The 20,059-nt window shown below is 42.1% G+C and overlaps 1 protein-coding gene across 15 annotated transcripts in view; it reads right to left on the minus strand.

Annotated features, from left to right (window-relative positions):
- Fhod3 (formin homology 2 domain containing 3) overlaps positions 1–20,059 on the minus strand; it is a 497,386-nt gene that overhangs the window by 435,123 nt on the left and 42,204 nt on the right. For all 15 annotated transcript variants that reach the window (XM_087189308.1, XM_087189306.1, XM_087189305.1 and 12 more), the window contains exon 2: positions 9,714–9,820. In XM_087189308.1, the coding sequence (XP_087045434.1) occupies positions 9,714–9,820 (107 nt within the window). The remainder of the gene's footprint in view (positions 1–9,713; positions 9,821–20,059) is intronic.

Consider the following 20,059-nt stretch of genomic DNA (forward strand, 5'->3'; position numbering starts at 1 on the left):
CTTCTTATGCCCATAGTTGGCCACATCTGACTTCCACCTGCTCAGTGCTCTTCACATTCTCCCTCCTCCCTCTTTCCCATCCACTCCTTACTGGACACCCCTTATTACTTGAGGAGTTCCCTCTTTGAAGTTTTTTGTCTGACTCCAACCCACACCTCAAAGCCCAGCTCAGGCCTTCACTCCTACCTGGTGCTATCTTTGTCCAGTATGGCATCTGGAGGTACTGAAAGCCTTTCTGAGTTCACCATGCATGCAGAATGGAGCTCGCTTGTCCTTTCCGGCATCTGGCAGCTTGGGCAGCTCTGTCTCCCTCATATGGTATATTGGTTCACAACTGGCACTGCACATTGGATTCGCCTGAGAGGGAGCTTTAAAAACCCTGCTGGCTGGGCCCACCCCCATGCTGATTTCATGGACCTCAGGTCACATGTGAAAAAAGGAGTTCTTGAAGTCCCTCATGTGGTTGCAATATTCCCCAAGACTGAGAACCTGTGCTACAGGTCCCTAACCATACATCCACCTACCAGAGACAGGTCTTTGAAAAACAGGATTCTCAGTTTTCACTCCAAACTTCCTGAAGCCAGAACCTAGACATCAGCATTTCTAAGCAGCTTCCTTTCAGAGTATTCAGAGCCAGGTGGCCTAACATGCCCACAAGAGGCTCTGGGTAACCCCATGCAGCACTGTGCTGAGCTCACTCCAATAGCTCCTGTTGGTTGAAAAAGCCAGTTCCTCCCAGATCAACCAGGGAAGGTGTTGGTCTGCATATGGACCCTCACACAGCATGAGGAAGACAGAAGACTCCGCATACCCTTTAATAATTTGCCATAAGCACCTCTATGAACAGGTCTGCACCTCAGCTAAACCTAACTAGCTTTCCACTCACCAGAAGAATTTCTTTTCTAAGTAGAGCTTGTGTTGGTTGCTTGCTTTGGTTTGGTCTTTCAGGTTCACCTAGCTTTTAGACTTAGGTTCAAAGATGATTTCCCATCGACCAATCCTAGAGGCCAAGGAAACGCAGACAAATGTGTGACTAAATAAGGTTAACTTTTATATTAGATCCTTAGAAGAGGTAACTGCTCTTCAAACTTGACATTTTAAGGGCAAAGACCTCTTTGGGAATCTGATGAAGAGTTTGAAATGCTGCTCCACCCACTCATCCACAAACAATGCAGAAACCTCAGGAGTTCATGAACCCTACATACATGGATCCTTGGCCCAGGAGCTGTAGGCAGAGAAGTTAGATGTCTGAGAGTAAAGCCACAGTAGAACCCAAACTCCTGCATTTCTCTAAGCAGGTCCATTGCAAAGCTGGCAGGAGGGATCATACCCACCCTCAACAGGCCAGATTCCTCCCAGGCCTCCCAGGCTTCTCGGCCACACATCCATCCTCCCATCCTTAGCTTCTGAGCCACCAGCTGCACACCAACATGTGGGTGCACAGGTGGGAGGTCATCAGCCCCTAAAGCAGGTGAGAGAAGCAGATGCATAAGCTGACCCTGACCCTCCAGCACAGGTCTAAAAGGGGGTCATGCTGAGAAAAAGTGAGTGCCTGAGTTACTCAAAGGGAATGCGTGTGATATGTTCAGCAGCCATACTGTCTTCACACTGTCTCTAAGACACTGTGCTTCTCAGGCCCACTCTTGCTTCAAGCCATGACTCCCCACCACATCCCTTCTACCCACCCAAAACACTATTTCCCTTCAGGGTACACTTAAAAGCCCTCTTTCCCCAGGACAGATTTCTGAGGACCTTGGCTGGCACTGGTTTCCTTCCTTCCAGAGGCCCTGGGGATAGTGATAGACAAAAGGGCAGGGGGCTCTGGCCCAGCTCAGCCTGTGGGCAAAATCCTCTTCCTTGGTTTTCAAAACTACAAATCTCAGTGCCTGACCTGCTTAGAATCCTCCAGGCCTAAAATCCAGCAATTCTCATTACAATGTATCATGGTCCCAAATTCTAGCTATAATTATGGCAACAGCTACTATTTTTGAGTTATACGGGTTCGGTGCTGGCAACTAGCTTAATATTTTAGACATGTCGTCACATTTTACCTTAAAACAACCTAAGGAGGCAATGTCATGATTATATTATCTCCATTTGTAAGAAAATTGAGATGCAGAGAAGTGAAATTACATCCTCATGGTCAAACAGCCATGACACTAACCACGAATCCTGTGTCCCTAACCACTATACCTTGCTGCTCTCCTGGGGTGTCAGAGACCCTGTCTGAACTCCTGCTCACAATGGAACTGACTAATGTCTTTTTAAGTAAATTTTATAAATGTCCTTATTTTATAAATTTCTATCAGAAGTAAAATGGTTTGCCCAAGGTAACACAATAGCAGGGTCAAAAATAATCAGAGGCTTTGAAGCTCCTGTTTCCACTGCACCACTTGATAATTTTCCTGGCCTTGGAAGGCAGTGAACAGACCTTGCTCTATTCTGTTCACCTACTAATTACTTTGTCCTTCCATTTTTGAAGGACTTTCTGCTCTTCACCGATTAGCTATGACCTCAGTGATAATTCTAAACAAGTGAGTTAATTTTTAGTCTTGGCATAAAAGAGCAGGGTAACAAGCATGAACAAAGGACCACATTCCTCCAGCAAGGAAATTCACTCAGAGCACACCATATGAAAAAATGCCATAACTTTTCACAGATCTTCATTAGATGGTCACAATATTAACAGGTACTTTCCTATAATTCATACAGACAAATCAAGAACAAAAATAATTCTTCAGGGCCGGAGATTTAGCTCAGTGGCACCGCACCTGCCTCACAAGCACAAGGTGGTGAGTTCGATCCCGGGTACCCAAAAAAATGAATTCTTTATTTGCCATTTTCACACCTTAAAAGGACAAATCTTAACTAGGAAATAATTATATCTTAATTCCCAATCACGGGAGACATGAGTTTACAAGTACACAGACTTTGCCAAATGTCACCCACTTAGGAGAGGACCTAGGAGGGACCCTCAGTGTGTGTGACATTTCAAATGCACCCGATACCTGCATGGGAAGGGCTCAGCCTGCAGCCACCTGCAAGCCAGCACCCAGGGATCTGCCCTGTGCCTCCAGTGCTCAGTGATGACAACTAATCCAGGGATGGCAGGGTGGCCTGATAGTGCCAGAACACTGGCATCCTGACTTGTCTTCTGCAATGAGGGCCAAAGACAGACACTCTCACACACCAGGAGACCAGTAGAGATGGTTTCTTCACACTCTTCTGGACAAAGGTTCGGTCACTATGAATGAACACCATTTCAAAGACATAAAACCTCACTCTGAGTTTGAGGCATGTTAGTCAAATGTATAGCTGTCATCTTTTGGGCTACTTCCTCTGTTTGCAGTTTCCATGTCTTGAGTGCCTTCCCTCTTCTCATCACAATGTATATGTATGTATATATATATATATATTCATTCTTATTGGGGTACAGAAATGGGATGCAGGCTCTACCTCCTAGCTGGATCCGGCAAGGCTTCAGAAGGGTACAAAGTGAGAAACCAAGTACTAAGATCTACCCTGGCAAGCCCACTAGAGAACTCTGAAGGACTGTGTAGAAAATTCCAGTATCTGGACACCAGTGTTACAGTGCGAGCTGTAGTGTCAGTGATGGATGTTGGCAGAAAAAGTGTCTTCCCTGGAGCCACTCTGCAGCATGGCTGGGTGTTATTTACACTGCAAGTGGAGCTTTGGACCAGCCCTGATCTCTGCAAAAACCAACTCATACTGCTGTACCTGCTGCATAGAACCTGAAATGCCTTCACCCAGAAGCTCCTAGGACAGCAGAGGGGTGAACACCTGGGAATCAGTCACACTCGTGCTCAAAACTGGCTCACCATCTACTGGCTCTGCCACCCTAGGTGTATAATTTAATTCCTGATGCTCACTTTTCTCTGATGAAAAATTGAGACAATAAAATCCAATTATATGAGTATTTCCAAAAGTAACTATTAAACAATGATACTGTAAATAAAGTGTCTAGAACAAAGCCTGGCATACTGGATGCTCCACAAGTGTTATTTTCCTCTTCACTCTATTTTCTTATACTGTTATTTAATAGCATTTTTTCCTGAGCTGCTATCTCCAAATCATTCAAGTTTTGGTAGGAAAGAAAACAAAACCAAACAGGACAAGGTCTTCAAGCATGACACCACTAGAGACATTTTTCAAGTTGACAATGATCTATTTATACCATTCCTGGGGTCTTCTTGTTCAGTGAGTCATGAAGTTGTCCAATTAGAGTGTCACCCAGCCTACATAATGGGTATCACTGTCAGATAATTAGTAGAAACTATTGCAATGGGATTCACCCAATGTCAATTTTTTAAGTGATGGTGAGTAGAGTCTGGTGTGGCTTCAGAGCCTATGATGGTTCCCACAGTCTTTTCCCACATACTATTGGTATGGCCCTCAAACCACGCTGGACACAAGAAAGGTGGCCTCAGATAACATTGCTGGATCCTGCCAAGGCCTTTGGGCTTCCTGGTGCTCATGGCTATGCCATGCAAGAATCCATTCTGGGACTATGCCATTTACCTGGCTACCGATACCCACTTAGTGCCTATAAGGTGTTGACAAAAGGCCGGATGCTGGGCATTCAGACAAGTATAGTTCAGATCTTGGGGAGTTTTAGCAGAACAAAAGAGGAGTAATAACTAAAAATTGTGACAACCATTAAAACAGAGGAGGGCCGGGGATTTAGCTCAGTGGTTCCAGAGCCTGCCTTGAAACTGCAAGGTCCCAAGTGCAATCCCCAGTACCAAAAAAAAAAAAAAGAGGAAACCCAGGAATCCATCAGGACCCACTGGAGTCAGAGTTACATGAAACCAACATGAAGAAGGCTCTAATTTGTCCCCATTATTTAAATAATTCATTAACAACTCTAAAATGTACCAATAAACAATGAAAAAAAAACAATAATTATCTCAAATAATATTCACCTGGCAATTTTTTTTTCCCATTAAGTTTATTGGTACATTTTAGGTATAAAATACAGTTACATTCATCATTGAGATCCTGTACCTTTACATGAGTATCTTGGTTCTTTTTTTTCCCCTTTCCCCTGCCCTCCCTTCACCCCCTCAACACTTCCTTATTTGCAAAGACTTTGTTTCCATTTTTTTCCTTTTCTCATATTTTTTCTTTTCCCTTTTTTCCTTTCCCCTACCCCTCCCAATTCCCCTGTTCCTTTAGACCTTTTCTTCCTGTTACACAATATCAATTATATATTTTTTAAATTACAATATTAAGATCTAGGAGACATTAACACAGATTTTACAGAATTTAAAAGGATACAGAAAGCATATTACAAAAATCTTTTTTGAAATAAATTTGACAACTTCTAAGAAGTACCTTGGAAGACAAATTAATGAAACTAACTCTGGAGGAAATATAAAATTTGAGTAGCACCTATTAGAGAAAGTACATTCCTAGCTTGAAAACCTACCTATATGACAACAGCAGGCTCATATACATTTTAACTGATAAATTATATCAAACAATTAAAGCAGAAAAAAGAAGGAACACTTCTCCCCTCATTTTAGGAACTCAACATTGTGCTAATCCTAAAATTGGATAAAGAAAATAGAAGAAAAGAGTATGAACATAGATAGAAATTTGTTTAACAAAACAAACTATTAGAAGTCAGATCTGGCAGGATGTAGAAAGTGGTTTTGTTATAGGGATGGCAGTGTTGGTTCAGCATTGGAAGATCCACCCCCAAAAGTCATCATTTTAACAGAGGAAAGGAAAAACCCATATGATCCTGTCACTAGTTGGAGAAAAAGTATTAGACTAAATTCTACAGCTGTTCATGGTAAAAGCTATCAGGAGACTAGAAGTAGAACAGAACCTGCTCAACAGATTAAAGACATGTACTCCATACTTCCAGCGAGAATGCCTTATATGAATGGAGAAGATACAATGCTTTCTCCTTAAGGTGGGGAACAAGGGCAGATATGCTTACTCTTTATCTGTCCATTAAACTTTGAAACCTAGGCCCAACCAAAATAGTCTGGCAATAAAATGACACAACTAGGATAGGATTGGCATGGCAGAAGCAAAATCTTTATATGTAGATGAAATGATCATCTACAGAGAAAATACTAAGAAATCTCTAGGAGCCCCTAGAACTTGTACTTGAATTTAGCAGGATTAGAAAACACAAGGTATATATAAAAATTCAGGTCTGTGTATACTTGCTATAAATGAAGAATTGGATACTGAAATTTAAAAGTTATGTAGGAGTACAAAGGACCTAGAAAAGTTAAAAAAAACAAAAACGGTGTTGGAAGATGTTTAGTACCTAATTTTAAGACTTTTTCTAAAGCTACAGTAATCAAGGCAGTGTTGGTATAAGGAAAGACATATAGATCATTTGAATAAAACAGAGAATCTAGAAATAGAACCACACATATATGATCCACTGAGTTTTGAAAGATTATTTAACATTAGCATTTTATAGAATATAAACTTGATTCAAGAGCCGAGGAAGAGACAGTGTCTTCAGCAAATGGCACTAGAACACCTGGTATCCGTATATAAAAAATTAACCTCAACGCTTTTTTTTTCCATACATGAAAATAACTTGAAGGGATCTATGAACCTAAATAAGAAAGCCTAAAAGTATAAAACTTTAAGAAGAAATTATAAGGGAAAATGTTTATGAATTCAGGGTAGGCAAGAACTACCTAGGATACAAAAATCATGATGTATAAAAGAAAAAAATTGATAAATGAGATTCCATCAAAATTTAGAACTTTAAATGACATCATTAAAATGAAAAGTAGTCCTTAAACAGACCATATTTACAATGCATATAACCTATGACCAGAATATATAAACAATTCTTAGAGCTCATTAATAGACAACCCAATTAAAAAGTAGACATAAGATGATAAATAGCCAGTACAGCACAAGGAAAGGTGTGCAACTCTAGAATCAGAAAAATGCTAATCAGTACAATAACAAGATTGAATTATACCCTCATTAGGGAGATGAAGTTAAAAGTTTTAAAGGCCTTGTCATGACTTTTTCTTTTTGTTGGATTCTCCCCCTTTGCATTTAATTTGTCACACCCAATGGATTCATTCTGCTGGGTTTCCTGGGGTGATGATCCTCATTGTCTTTTCCTAGGGTATTGTCTAAAATTTTTTGGAGTGCCAGTTTGATATTCATGAAGTTCCTGAGGTGCTCTTTATCATGAAAGTATCTTATTTCTCTATCAATTTTGAAAGATAGTTTTTCAGGGTACATCAATCTGGGTTGGAGGCTGTTTTCCTTTAGGGCTTGAAATACATCACTCCAAGCTCTTCTTGCCTTGAGGGTTTGCATTGAGAAGTCTGCTGTGATTCTGATGGGCTTTCCTTTGTATGTGATTTGTTTCTTTTCTCACACTGATTGTAGAATTTTGTTCTTCTGTTGGATTTCTGGAATCCTAACTATTATATGCCTATGTGTAGATTTTTTTTGATGAAGGCTAGCTGGAGTCCTATATGCCTCACTTATCTGTATGTCAAGTTCTTTTCCCCTCCTTGGGAAGTTTTCTGCCATCACTTCCGTGAACAGATTTTTTATGTCATCTGCACTCTCTCTTCTTTCTTCATTGACTCCAATCAGTCTTATGTTATTCTTCTTTGCATCGTCTAGCAGCTGCTGGATTGATTTCTCGTGTTCCTTTATAATTTTAAAGCAATTTTTCTTTTCCTCCTCACTAATTGCAATCTTTTCTTCTATATCTGAAATTCTATCCTCACATTGGTTCATTCTGCTGTGCAGACTTTCGATGGAGTTTTTAATCTCCTGGAAATCTGTTTGCATCTGTTTTATGGATTCCATTTGTTTCCTATGTTGGGATTCCATCATGTACCTCAGATCCTCTATTTTTTTATCTGTGTCCTCTCTAGATTTATTAATCATGTCTTGCACCATGAGCAAAATCTTTGCTGTTAACTGAGTAATTATTTCTGATTTCATTTTTCCCAGCTCCTCTTTTGTTGCCAGTTCAGAGAGTCCAGGTGGTTGAGTATCAGAGTATTCCATCTCGTTTCCCCTTGGGGTTGTTGTAGGTGATCCAGAAGTCTGTTTTTGAGGCTTGTTTATGTGTCTTCTCATTTCCACGGGGGGGGGGCGGGGTGCTCCTGGCACCCACACAGCTCACCTTCTCTGCCCTAGGAGCTTGGGATGGTGCCAGGGGAGCTTCCGTCCAAGTTCTTGGACCAGCTCAGCTTCTCTGCCCTAGGAGCTTGGGGTGGCAGAGGGGGAGCTTCCTTCCAGGTGCTGGGACCGGCTCAGCTTCTCTGCCCTAGGAGCTTGGGATGATGGCGGGGGAGCTTCCTTCTAGGTTCTGGGACCAGCTCACCTTCTCTGCCCTAGGAGCTTGGGATGGTGGCAGGGGAGCTTCCTTCTGGGTTCTGGGACCAGCTCAGCTTCTCTGCCTTAGGAGCTTGGGATGGCAGCAGGGGAGCTTCCTTCCAGGTTCTGGGACCAGCTCACCTTCTCCGCCCTAGGAGCTTGGGATGGTGGCGGGGGAGCTTCCTTCTGGTTTCTGGGACCAGCTCAGCTTCTCTGCCCTAGGAGCTTGGGATGGCAGTGGGGGAACTTCCTTTGGAGTTCTTGGACCGGCTCACCTTCTCTGCCCTAGGAGCTTGGGATGATGGTGGGGGAGCTTCCTTCTAGGTTCTGGGACCAGCTCAGCTTCTCTGCCCTAGGAGCTTGGGATGGCAGTGGGGGAACTTCCTTTGGAGTTCTTGGACCGGCTCAGCTTCTCTGCCCTAGGAGCTTGGGATGGCGGCAGAGGAGCTTCCTTCCAGGTTCTGGGACTGGCTCAGCTTCTCTGCCCTAGGAGCTTGGGATGGCGGCAGAGGAGCTTCCTTCCAGGTTCTGGGACTGGCTCAGCTTCTCTGCCCTAGGAGCTTGGGATGGCGGTGGGGCTCACCTGGCAATTTTTTACTTAGACAAAATAGCTTTAAACAACTTGGTGGGGGGGGGGGGGTGAACATCAAATTTAATATAGCTGAGCATTATTTGGGAAGCATTAGGAAGGCTCTGAAGGTCTAAGGAAGAAGGCGATGAAATCAGAGATATATTTGGTTCACATGGATGAGGAGCAGAAATGGAGGGATGGATACCATAAGGGGGCTATTTTAGTAACCAAACAAATATAAAAATGAGTGGTTGTCTGATTTTGACTTAACCGACAGAAATCATAAGTATTAAGCAATCTAAATGGAAATTTAAAATAATTTGATGTTAATTGACATAATAATTATTTTCTCCACTGTAATGAGTACAAAAGATGAGAGTGTATAAAACTATTTACTAGGCCATCTGCCAATAAAATGAAATATTCAATAAATTATTGGAAACAATGTTTAAAACCATTGTCAATCCATGAAAATCTGGAAAATATTGATTCAATTGTCATACATACTTGGATTAAAAACAACATAAGATAAATACCATGTGCTTGATTAAACTATACCAGAAATGTTTCTGAGACAGGCTCCCTCTCCAAGTAGTGTTGTCAAGTAAAGTCCCTCAAAATGGAAAAGAGTCTGTAGTCTCCATCATTTACATGGCCCTTCTTGTGTGACTGTGAGTGCAAAGAAGGTCAAAGCTATGGTGGATTCTCCAAAGTATTTTAAGGCCTCAAAATACCCTAGTTTCCTGGGAAGTGGGGAGCAGGCAGCAGGGACATTGGTGAGTCTTACCCAGCATCATCCTGGAAGCCTTCCAACTCATCTCGTTGCTCTGCTAGGGTGGCCTCCAGGTCCAAGTAGGTGCCATTGTGGGAGAGCTGCAGTGCACAATCATCCAGCTGCAAAAGAAAGAGCACGATGTCAGGTTGCTCCTCCAAAGGGGACTTCATATAAAGAAAGTCCCTTGCATTGCCCTCACATGTTTTTAAAAATCAAGTATTATTCTGAACTGTGAATCATAGCTAGAAGAGGTAACATACTAGCACAAATAGATTGGAGGCAAATTGGTTTCCAAGGGGACAGATATGACATCTATTAAAGGACTAGGGCCCAAAAGACATGGATGGGGAGGAAAAGCAGTCCTCTGGGCCCTTGGTCAATGCTACTTTCTACCTGGAGGGACACAGAGGAAGTTACAGATCTGTAAAGTGACAACCAAAATCCTAACGCTGGTGTGACTGTGGATTAAGAGTTACAGAATATAAAAGACATATTTGGTGAGGAAAATGTGCTGTTTCCTTTGAATGGATGAAAAGCATACTTAGTCTATGGTCATACCTGGTACATTACAGATCATAGTTGTTTAATAAACATTTTTGCAGTTGAACTGAAAAAAAAATTCTCTACCTAAATAGCAACATATCCAAATTACAACACACCAAAGAGGGAATTAGGTTTTTCTGTTTCTAGTCTCATTTTAGATTTCTTTTAACTTAACCAACACATTTATTACCATCCAAGCAATCTTTTAAATATGTAGACGCAGTAAGCCATTTGATTCTCAAATGGACTCTTATGTTCTATTGTTAAGCCTATTTTACAGGTAAGCAAATCAACATTTAGAGAGAAACTAAGTTAACTGCCAATGTCAACATCTGGCAAGTTGTGGAGCTGCAGTTTAGACTCCAGCAGTTTGAGTCAAGGTCATGCTCTCTACCACTACAATCTGCAAGGAAATTTAAAATATCATCATGCTGGCAAAATACAGCTTATGTCATCTGAGAGTCCTGATGTGGTCAAGGCAAGGCCATATGTTCAGCAACTCCTCTCCCTTTTCCACCTGGGCATACAGACCACACGACCCAGCCTTATATTTGGGCTCTGGCCACATAACTGAGTGCCAACCAAAAGAATGTGAGTACAAGTGAGGAAAGCTCCCATGCCTGGCCATAATAGCCCTCAAAACTGTCCACCCATTTTCTCCTCTGTATAGCCAGGTGCAGAGTCATCAGAGGACAACATCAAACCCCAGAACGTGGCAGAGCCCAGAAGGTGCTTGGTCCCTGAGTCACTGTATGGAAGGAGCACTTTATCACCCAATCTCCACCGACCTGTCCTGGACTGTGGTAAGACCAAGAAATGAGCCTTAGCTTGTGGACAGTGGCTAAGATTGCGAAGTGGTTTCAACAGGTAGCATTTGGTTACATTTAGAATGATTACACTTACAAATACAGGAAAAGAATTTTCCCAAAGAAGATTGAGATTAACACTATAAGGAAATCCAAATTTATAACTTCACTTTCAATTTCTCAGGTTGTAAGAATGGCTCTTATTATGCATCTAGTGAGTGAGTTAAGACTTCATTCCAAAATGACAGGCTTGGGAAACAGTGGAGACAAATTTATGTAGCTACTTTAAAACATCTAGACAAATCCTTGATAATCTGGTGTGAGATTTCAAACAAATTAGTCTCTTTTGATGAAAAAACTGTGTTTAGTATCCTCAACAAAAGAAATCTAGACAGTCATCTTGTTCAGAATTGGCATCTAGAAGGGGCTGTTACTTCCTGTTAGAGATCTCAAACTTCCTTGATTCTGATTACTCTCAATAGAATGAAAGGAATCTGTTCTTTATTATTTATGAGAAATACCTAGTTAAATCACTGGGAGGGTTAATCCTATTTGATTCACTTGTCTTATTTCTCTAATAACAAACCAAAGGTAAACTGGTGAATTTCAGCCTTCTTGAATGGTATTTCATAGATGAATCACCTAATCTGAAAAAGTATTTGAATATAGGGATCAAATTGGCCAAACTCACATACTGTGGTACCAGAAGTGTTCCCAGGGTTTTGGAGAGAGATACGGGGAGCTGTCTCCTCCAGTCAGTGGAAGCAGCAAACAGGAAGTTTCCTGCAAAGGCATCTTCTATGGGCTGAAATCAGACTTCATCACTCCTAGGTGGAAAATTCCACTAGAAACTAGATCTGTTAACATGCACACTGGACTGCAAGTATCAGTATAATCACTGGTAGCTTGTTCTTGCTTTTAACTTCTATTGCTAGTATTAACAAAAAATAAACTACATAGTGAGTTCTGTTAGTGATATCAACATTTGTACTTATGTTTAATCCCACAAAAAATGAGCAGACTAGAAGATGGGATAATGAAAGCCCTTTAAGCCATAAGGATTTCTTTGGCCTCAGCCCTCGGAAACCTCTGAGCCCAGAGAAAAAAGCTATTGGATTCAGAGTTTGCTTCTCCTCAAAGGGTCTGAGTCATTGTGAGGCTGTGGTCCATGCTCAGCCTGGGGAGAGAATCTAGAAGGACCGGAAGTGCTACTCTGGTGCAGAGACAGGCTGCACCTGGACGTGGCATAACTGCTCCCACCACGGCCTGTTTCAAGCTGCCAGTGGGAAGTCACTGATGCACAGTGGCTCCCCAGAAGATAGTGTTACCCCCATACTGATACAGAGGATGCATCCAAGCTCAAGAGCACATGCAATAGGGAGCATTTAGTTGCATTTAAAATGATTACACTTCCAGTAAAAGAATTTTGCCAAAGAAGATTGAGATCAACATTATAAGGAAATCCAAAGTTATAACTTCACCTTTGATTCATCAGGTTGTAAGGATAGCTCTTCTTCAGCTCGTTAGTGAGTTCATACTCTAATTCCAAAATGACTGGAGACTGGGAAACAGTGGAGTAGCAGATGACTAGCAAGTGACGTCTTCTGAATATTTAGTACTTTTGTTTTCAATTTTTTTTCAGTCATAAGTTTCTATAATTTAATTTTTAATAATGGCTACATTTAAAAACTGACTCACAAAATTCCTAAGGATTTCACAATCACCACTTATCTCCCAGACTCTGCTCACTCTGCTCCCAGACTCCAGCCTACAGTGGAGATGGCACAGGGGACGCAAGGATCAGGAGACCCTGGCCTAGGCTTTCAGTCCCTGCCATGCCCACCTAATTCCTATGCAGCCAGGGTGGGAATGTACTGATGGCCACAGATGTATTCCTCTCTTTAATTGCCACCATTGGCTATTTTACCCAACATCCCCCTTCCACGCCTTCCAATTCTATTCCTAGCATCTTAGAGTGAATATCCCGTCTTCCTGGACACTCCATCTGGCCTGCCAGACATCTGCCTCAGTGTGCTCTGGGCCAGCCCCAAATCACAACAGGAAACACCACAAGCTCCCCAGCCTTAAGATCTCCAGCCCTTACCCTAACTTCCCGGTCTCACCATTCCTCTCCTCATATTCCGGGCATCATTAACTACCATTTCCATAGCTCCATTTTAACAAAATTATATGTCAAGCACAGGCAGGGTACCAAGGAACACATAAATGCTTCCTTTCCTCAAAGAGGTGGTTTCATTGAGTATGACATAAAAATACAAGACAGAATAAGACAAAATGCCATTTAATCAACTATCAAAAGGTATGGGAGTTTTTCTTCCTGCTGTAATTGGCAGAGACTCCCACACACAACATCCTCCACCTTGCCCAAGTCCCCCTCAAAAAGAAAAGCTACCATCAATTCCTAAGCCAAATGTGGTAATTAACTAATTAACAGTTGGGCAAGCCCCTCCCCATTTATGCCCAACCGCAAAAGAAAATGAGTACGTGTCTCTTGGTTCCTTGGTAAGCACACAAGAGGCCCTCACAGAAGGGCGACCGTGAGAGGAACCAACCAGACATCATTACCCTTACAGAGAAGAGGTATGTGCATGCAAGGGGACCCACACAGCACAAGCGGCCTGTGAAGTTAAAACATGCTGCCTGCACCCTTCCACGACACAGGCCTCGCTTTACTGTTGCACTGGAGACACATAAGATGAGCCAAGGAACAAGAAAAAACTGTGTCTTGGCCAGACTGATACACTAAATATTTAGGGGGTGGGGAGGAGGGTTGGCTTCAGGTGCCATGCTTTGTTTTGATGTTTTTTGTTTATGGTACTGAGGTTTGAATCCAAAGTGCCTTCACATTGAGCTATATCTCCATGGTGCGGCCCCCCACACACACACCTTTTTTTTGAGGCAGTTTCTTGCTAAATCGCTAAATTGCCCAGGCTGGGCTCAAACTTGTGATCCTCCTGCCTCAGCCTCACAGTGCTGGGATTACAGGTGTGCACCACCATGCCTGGCCTAGGTGTCACTTTTATAAACAAATTGATAGGCATCCTAAAAGAATTCTTCGATCTTGTCAGTGATAACCACGGAACAGAAACTTCTGAAACAATACACAAACAATATGAATAGGCAGCAAGTGGAGTTAAATCCAATCAGATTATTAAGATTTAGTCAGAAATAGCCAAACTTTTCCTGCAAGGTGAAGGACTCAGACCCCTCCCTGGCAAACCAGTCCCTGACCTCAATTCCTGCTTACAGGGAGGCAACCTGATCCCTTCCCTTGGCCTCTCATGTCAAATGTCTTCCCAAATGACTTAAGGGCCCTGGAATTTCCTGACTCTGACAATTTTCATGTCAACTCTGATCCCCTGGCAGCATGTCCCCTGCACTCCTTTCTTGGCTGTAGGTTTGGTGGCCAGGACATTGTCGGGCACTTCAGGACATAAGACAAAGCAGGGAGCCATGTGGGAAGATAGCATTACAGGGCTATTATAGAAGGGTGGCCATTAGAGAATTTCAGGGCAGTGACAGTGGCACAGCAGGGAGACATCAGATCAGGTTGCAGGCTGTCAACCTATGGCCAAGATTCTGGCAGGGGGCGGGCTACTCAGGAGGGAGCCAGTCCCAGAGCCACAATAAAGGTCCTTCCAGATACCCTGAATTTTATGCCACTCCCTTGGGTCAAAACACTATTAAAATTGGTCCTCATTCTCTGGAGACAGAGAAAGAGCCCTCAGCTCCTTGTAGAGAGGCTGCACAAAGTTATTCTGGGGTTCTTTTGACTGTTCCTACAAAGACAGGACAATCAAAAAGACAGGGCAGGCTCACATTCCCAGAAAAACCCCAAACAAGGGGGGGATTTTCTGAAACAAGGCTGATGTCACGTCTCAATTTATATATTCTTTCCCCTCCTTAACCCAATGAAGTGGCGTGTTACTGAGGTGGTTTAATGATTATCTGGGGTCTGGCAGCAGGTCTGCAGTGATCCTAGTCCAGGCAGTAAAATTTCTGTGTAGCTCTGAAATAGATTTGCACAGAACCACTCTATAAGTATACACTGAGGCTACCTTTTAAACTAATTTTGGTAGTAGTTTAGAAGTAGGGAAATATATGCTGATTTTTAAAGAGAAAGGAGCCAAAAGTAAAGCTCAAATAAATGCCACTAGCTTGTGTCCCTCCAACCCTGCAACTACACCCTCAGCTCCTTTCTTCAACAGGCAGACTCTTCCTCCACTCCTGAAATCTGGGCTGGCCTTTGTCCTGCTTTGTCCAGTGGGACAGTAGTAAATGTGACACAGCAGACACTTGCATGGCCCTCTCTGAGGCTGTCCTCTCTTGCTCCTCTTGGAACTCCACCATCATGTGAGGCCAGCTGGATCGTCAAACCTCCAGATGACCCATCAGCTGATGTCAGATACCTGTGAAAGCCCAGTAGAAATCAGCCAAACTGGTCCAAACCAGAACCACCCAGCAGATCCATAGGTTTGTGAGCATCTTGGAGGTTGTGACTTTAAGTCAGTCTCTTTTTTCCATGACCTGCCACCACTGGTCACAGCAGATAAGGAGGGCAACTTTCACCCTTGAAGTGCTTTGTTCTGGAGGGGTGATGGGAGAGAAGCTGGCCCCACAAGTAGCTCACTGAATACATCATAACACAGCCAACTCAAGGCATGGATGGCCACAACACAGCAGCCCTGAGAAGCCTAGGGGTATCCACACCTAACTCTGACCCTCCCTGAGCCTAAATTTCTGCTGGGGACAGAAGACAGCAGCAGATACTGGGTAAAGGCAAGGAGGGAGAGGCCACGCAGGCCCCAGAGCACAGCGAGCACCAAGCAGAGAGCCCTTCCAAGGTTGGGAGGGGGAGCAGGAGGAGGAAGCAGGCATGAGTTGAAGTTCCAATCCCTAGAGCACGTTCTACTGCTCCAACTTACTCCACTTATAAAGTACACACTGAAAGACAGAATTATGAAGAATTGGAAGCACTTGAAGGCCCAGGCACCTCTGACTACACTGGCTGCACACCCATAACCCTGGCCTACAAGTGAAGTATTGCCAAGAGCTGTATCTTTCCCCAGAGATGAATTTACTGTGAGGCCCCTGAGCGTCCCACCTCAAGCTCTTCATAGCTCTGAGAGGGGCATTAAAAGCATTCCACTTGCTTCAGCAAGTCACTGTAGGACACCTACACCTGTTTTCCTCCTCAAATGGTGCTTCTGTTGCTAGGTGGCCATGAAGCTTATGACACCTCCTTAGATTTTGTGGTTCCTTCTAAAAGTATCAAAGACAAGAAATTGGACTTAGATGACAAGCAAAAGAAGTCCAGAAAAGGTGTGTCAAGTGTTCCTTTCACAAATCTTAATAAAACCAACACAAAACTTTACCACAGCTATTCAAGCTTTTATGGGCTATGGTCTCCCAAAACAACCACCGCAAAGACACACTCTAGACTTGTCATCTGCACACCATGTCCCAAAGTAAATAGTGAGGTACAGTGCTCATTTCATCATCCTTCAAACTATACCCCTCATATACATTCCCTTGTATGTATAGTTGAATTCCATATACACATATTAAACCAATTGTGGACTGAAGAGATTCAGAAAAACATCACATCTACCCTCGACATATCAGACTTTTCTTCTGTAATTATTCTCTAATATAGTATAACAACTGTTTGCATAGCACTTACATTATATTAGGTATTACTAGTAATCTAGAGATGGTATAAAGTAGGATGGGCATTGTGGGAGACGGTAATATTGATTATGCCCAAAGTAGGCTATAAGCAGTGTAGGCTGTAAAGAGTTAACCCCACAACTGGCCTGTTTATAGACTTGAGTCTGGCCAAAGCCTAGTGCTGAGGTCAGAGCAACTCACCCAAATTCTGTCTCCACAACTAAAACCTTCTTATTAGAAGGACAATGTTCTATTACAACCACATATTTTGTCTATTCTGTTCCTAATTCAAGAATGCTTTGTCTTGTTCTTTACGAGCCTTGCTTCCATTAATTTCCATAGAAATGAATTTCCATTAATTTCTATACACAACTGTGTACACTCATACATAGTACTGCCCTTGCACATAGCTCACCTTTACCCCAATTGATTACCAATAAAAATCAGTGGCTTGGGCTGGGGATTTAGCTCAGTGGCACCGTGCCTCCCTCCTGCCTCGCAAGCACAAGGTTCTGAGTTCGATGCCTGGTACCAAAAAAAAAATCAGCGGCTTGGTCTGGCCAGCACCTTTGTCGGTTACACCAGCATTGGTCATCCTGGTGCCCCACTTCCTGTCTCTCTTAGTTCTATCTTTTAGTTTTTTCCTCGGGCCTACGTCATACACTGGTTAGGAGACTAGAGCCTACTACAGAGGTTTCTGGTAAGCTTTCAGGGTTTCCAGTAGGCATAGCTTACATACATATAATACTATGCTATTTTATAGTATACTCATTCAGATTTTTAGCCTTTTGCTGTGCTCTGTGCTGTGTCCCTGAGCCAGACAGACCAGGTCACAGGACACACTTGTGGCCATGGAAGGGACTGAGCGGCCAAAGGCTGGAGGACCACAGCTAGGAAGTCACCTTTGTGATTTCTGTTCTTGTTCTCATACAGGGATCAAAGTATGATGATATAAAAGCCCTGCCACAGAAGGAGCTGAGTAGTCCAGGCACTGAAAGAGCACAGGCCAAGGGCTCTGAGTGGAAGGCTCCTGGGCACAGTACATCTTACACCCAACTCCAGAGCAATGAGAAGCTGGGAAATGGAATAGTTCTAAGCAGATGCTTGCAGAACCAGCTGTGCAGAGGGCAGATGGAAAGTGAGTGACAAATGAAGAGGCCACTGCTGGAATGAGAGGCTCTTTGAAGGTAGTTTGGACAATGGCAGAAGAGGGAAACAGGCAGGGTGAAGAGTAATGCAGGGGAAAAGAGGAGGGAAGAAGGAAAAGTCAGGGGCTGGGTGACTGATGAGATGTGGAGGTGTCCAACAGAGAGAGGCAAAATCCTGAGTTTCTTACTTGAGCAAGTTAATAAATGTTGGTGGTACCACTGACCAACATGGGAAATACTGGCCAAAAGCTGTTTGAGGCTAGGAATATAGGATAGAACTGGATTTTTGTTTTTGATATGTATGTCTAAAACAAGTGGAGATGTTTTGGGGTTTTGGCACGCATAAAAGCATGGTGGTTGAAATGCCACAATGTATTAGTGAGCCTACAGATTTTGCTAATTTCTTGTGTCTTGAAGATCTATAATGAGATCCCTTGTTTATTCCTAATCCTAGTAATTTTCACTTTCTTGGGTTTTTTTCTATAACATTTTAAGAGAGATTCTTTATCTATTTTACTAAAACATCTTTACAAAGAGCCAATTTTTTATTATATTGTTTTTCTCTATGGTAAGTTTGTTTTCTATTACATTCACTTCTGTTCCTTGTGATTTCCTTCTATAGTTTTGATTTTTCTAAGCACTAAAATCTTAAGGAATGCAGTCTTTTTTTCTTTTCCATTATAGTCAGTCCTCCATCTCATCCAGAACCTCATCTACAGGTTCTGCATCCAAGAATTCAACCAACCATGAAGGGAAAATGTTTAAAGATTGTACAGGTACGGAATATATACAATATGACATTTTTTCTTGTCATTGCCCTATAACAATACAGTGTAACAACTATTTACATAGCATTTACATTATATTGAATACTACAACTCATCTAAAGGTACTTTAAAGTATACAAGAGGATGTATGCAGGTTATATGTAAATACTATGCCATTTTATATAAGGCTTGAGCACCCATGGGCTTCAGTGTTCTTGGGAGGGGGCCTGAATCCAATCCCCCCAGATATGGGGGAATGATTTTATGTGCATTAAGACTATAATTTTCAGGAAGAAAAGGAGTAAAGGGGAAGGGGAAGTGGGAGGGGTAGGGGAAAGGAAAGAAGGGAATGGAATGAATATGAGAAAATGAAAAAATGGAAACAGTCTTTGTAAATAGGGAGGGATGGAGGGGTTGAAGGGAGGGCAGGGGAAGGGGGAAAAATAAGAACCAAGAGAGACTATGTAAAGGTGCAAATTTCCAATGATGAATGTCATTATACTGTATAGCTAAAATGTACCAATAAAATTAAATTTAAAGAAAAAGACTATAATTTTCTTCTATGTAAATTTTAGCTACAGCCCACAAGATCTGATATGTCATATATACATTATCTTCAGTCTGAAAATATTATCTAAATTCCCCTAGGATTTCTTCTTTGACTTAAGTGTTATTTAGAAGTATACTACATCATTTCCAAATATGTAGGAATTTAAATATCTAGTGCTTTTTATTGTTCACTTCTAACTTAATGTCATTATGGTCAGAAAATAGACTCTGTATGATTTCAATTCTTTGAATTTCCCGAGTCTTATTTTATAGCCCAATAAATTCGACAGATGCACCCTTAACAGCTGTAGTGTTGTTAAATAGGATGTCTCAGCCTTCTTCGTCTTCACTGTTCTGTGTGTGTGTTCTATAAAGAGGCGCACTAATCTCCCACTACAACTGTGAATTTTTCTGGTTTTCCTTTTACTTCTGTCAATATTTGATTATTTTGGTTATTTACTAGATGCATTAAAATATTTCCTAGTCCACTGGCTCTTCGCACTATGAGATTTCCTCCTTATCTGGAGTAATGTTTCTGGCTTTAAAAATTACATCATCTGCTACTAATACAACCATACCACATTTTTTGGTTAGTGTTACATGGCTTATTTTCTAGTTTTTACTTACAATATTAGTGATCATGTATTTAAGATGTGTCTCTTGTTAGTAGAATATAGTTTTTTTAAACCAAATCTGAGAGTTTTTAAGTAAAAGTCTGTTAACCTACCCATGCATGGTGGCACATCCTTAAAATCCCAGCACTCTGGCAGGGTGAGGCAAGAAGATTATAAATTTGAGCACAACCTGGACAACTTAATTTAGGAAGACCCTAGCTCAAAATTAAAAACACAAAG

The sequence above is a fragment of the Heterocephalus glaber genome, unplaced genomic scaffold (genome assembly GCF_053883595.1).
Source record: "Heterocephalus glaber isolate CG9 unplaced genomic scaffold, H.glaber_assembly_v1.0 deba00000331, whole genome shotgun sequence".
NCBI classification, from domain to species: Eukaryota; Metazoa; Chordata; class Mammalia; order Rodentia; family Bathyergidae; genus Heterocephalus; species Heterocephalus glaber.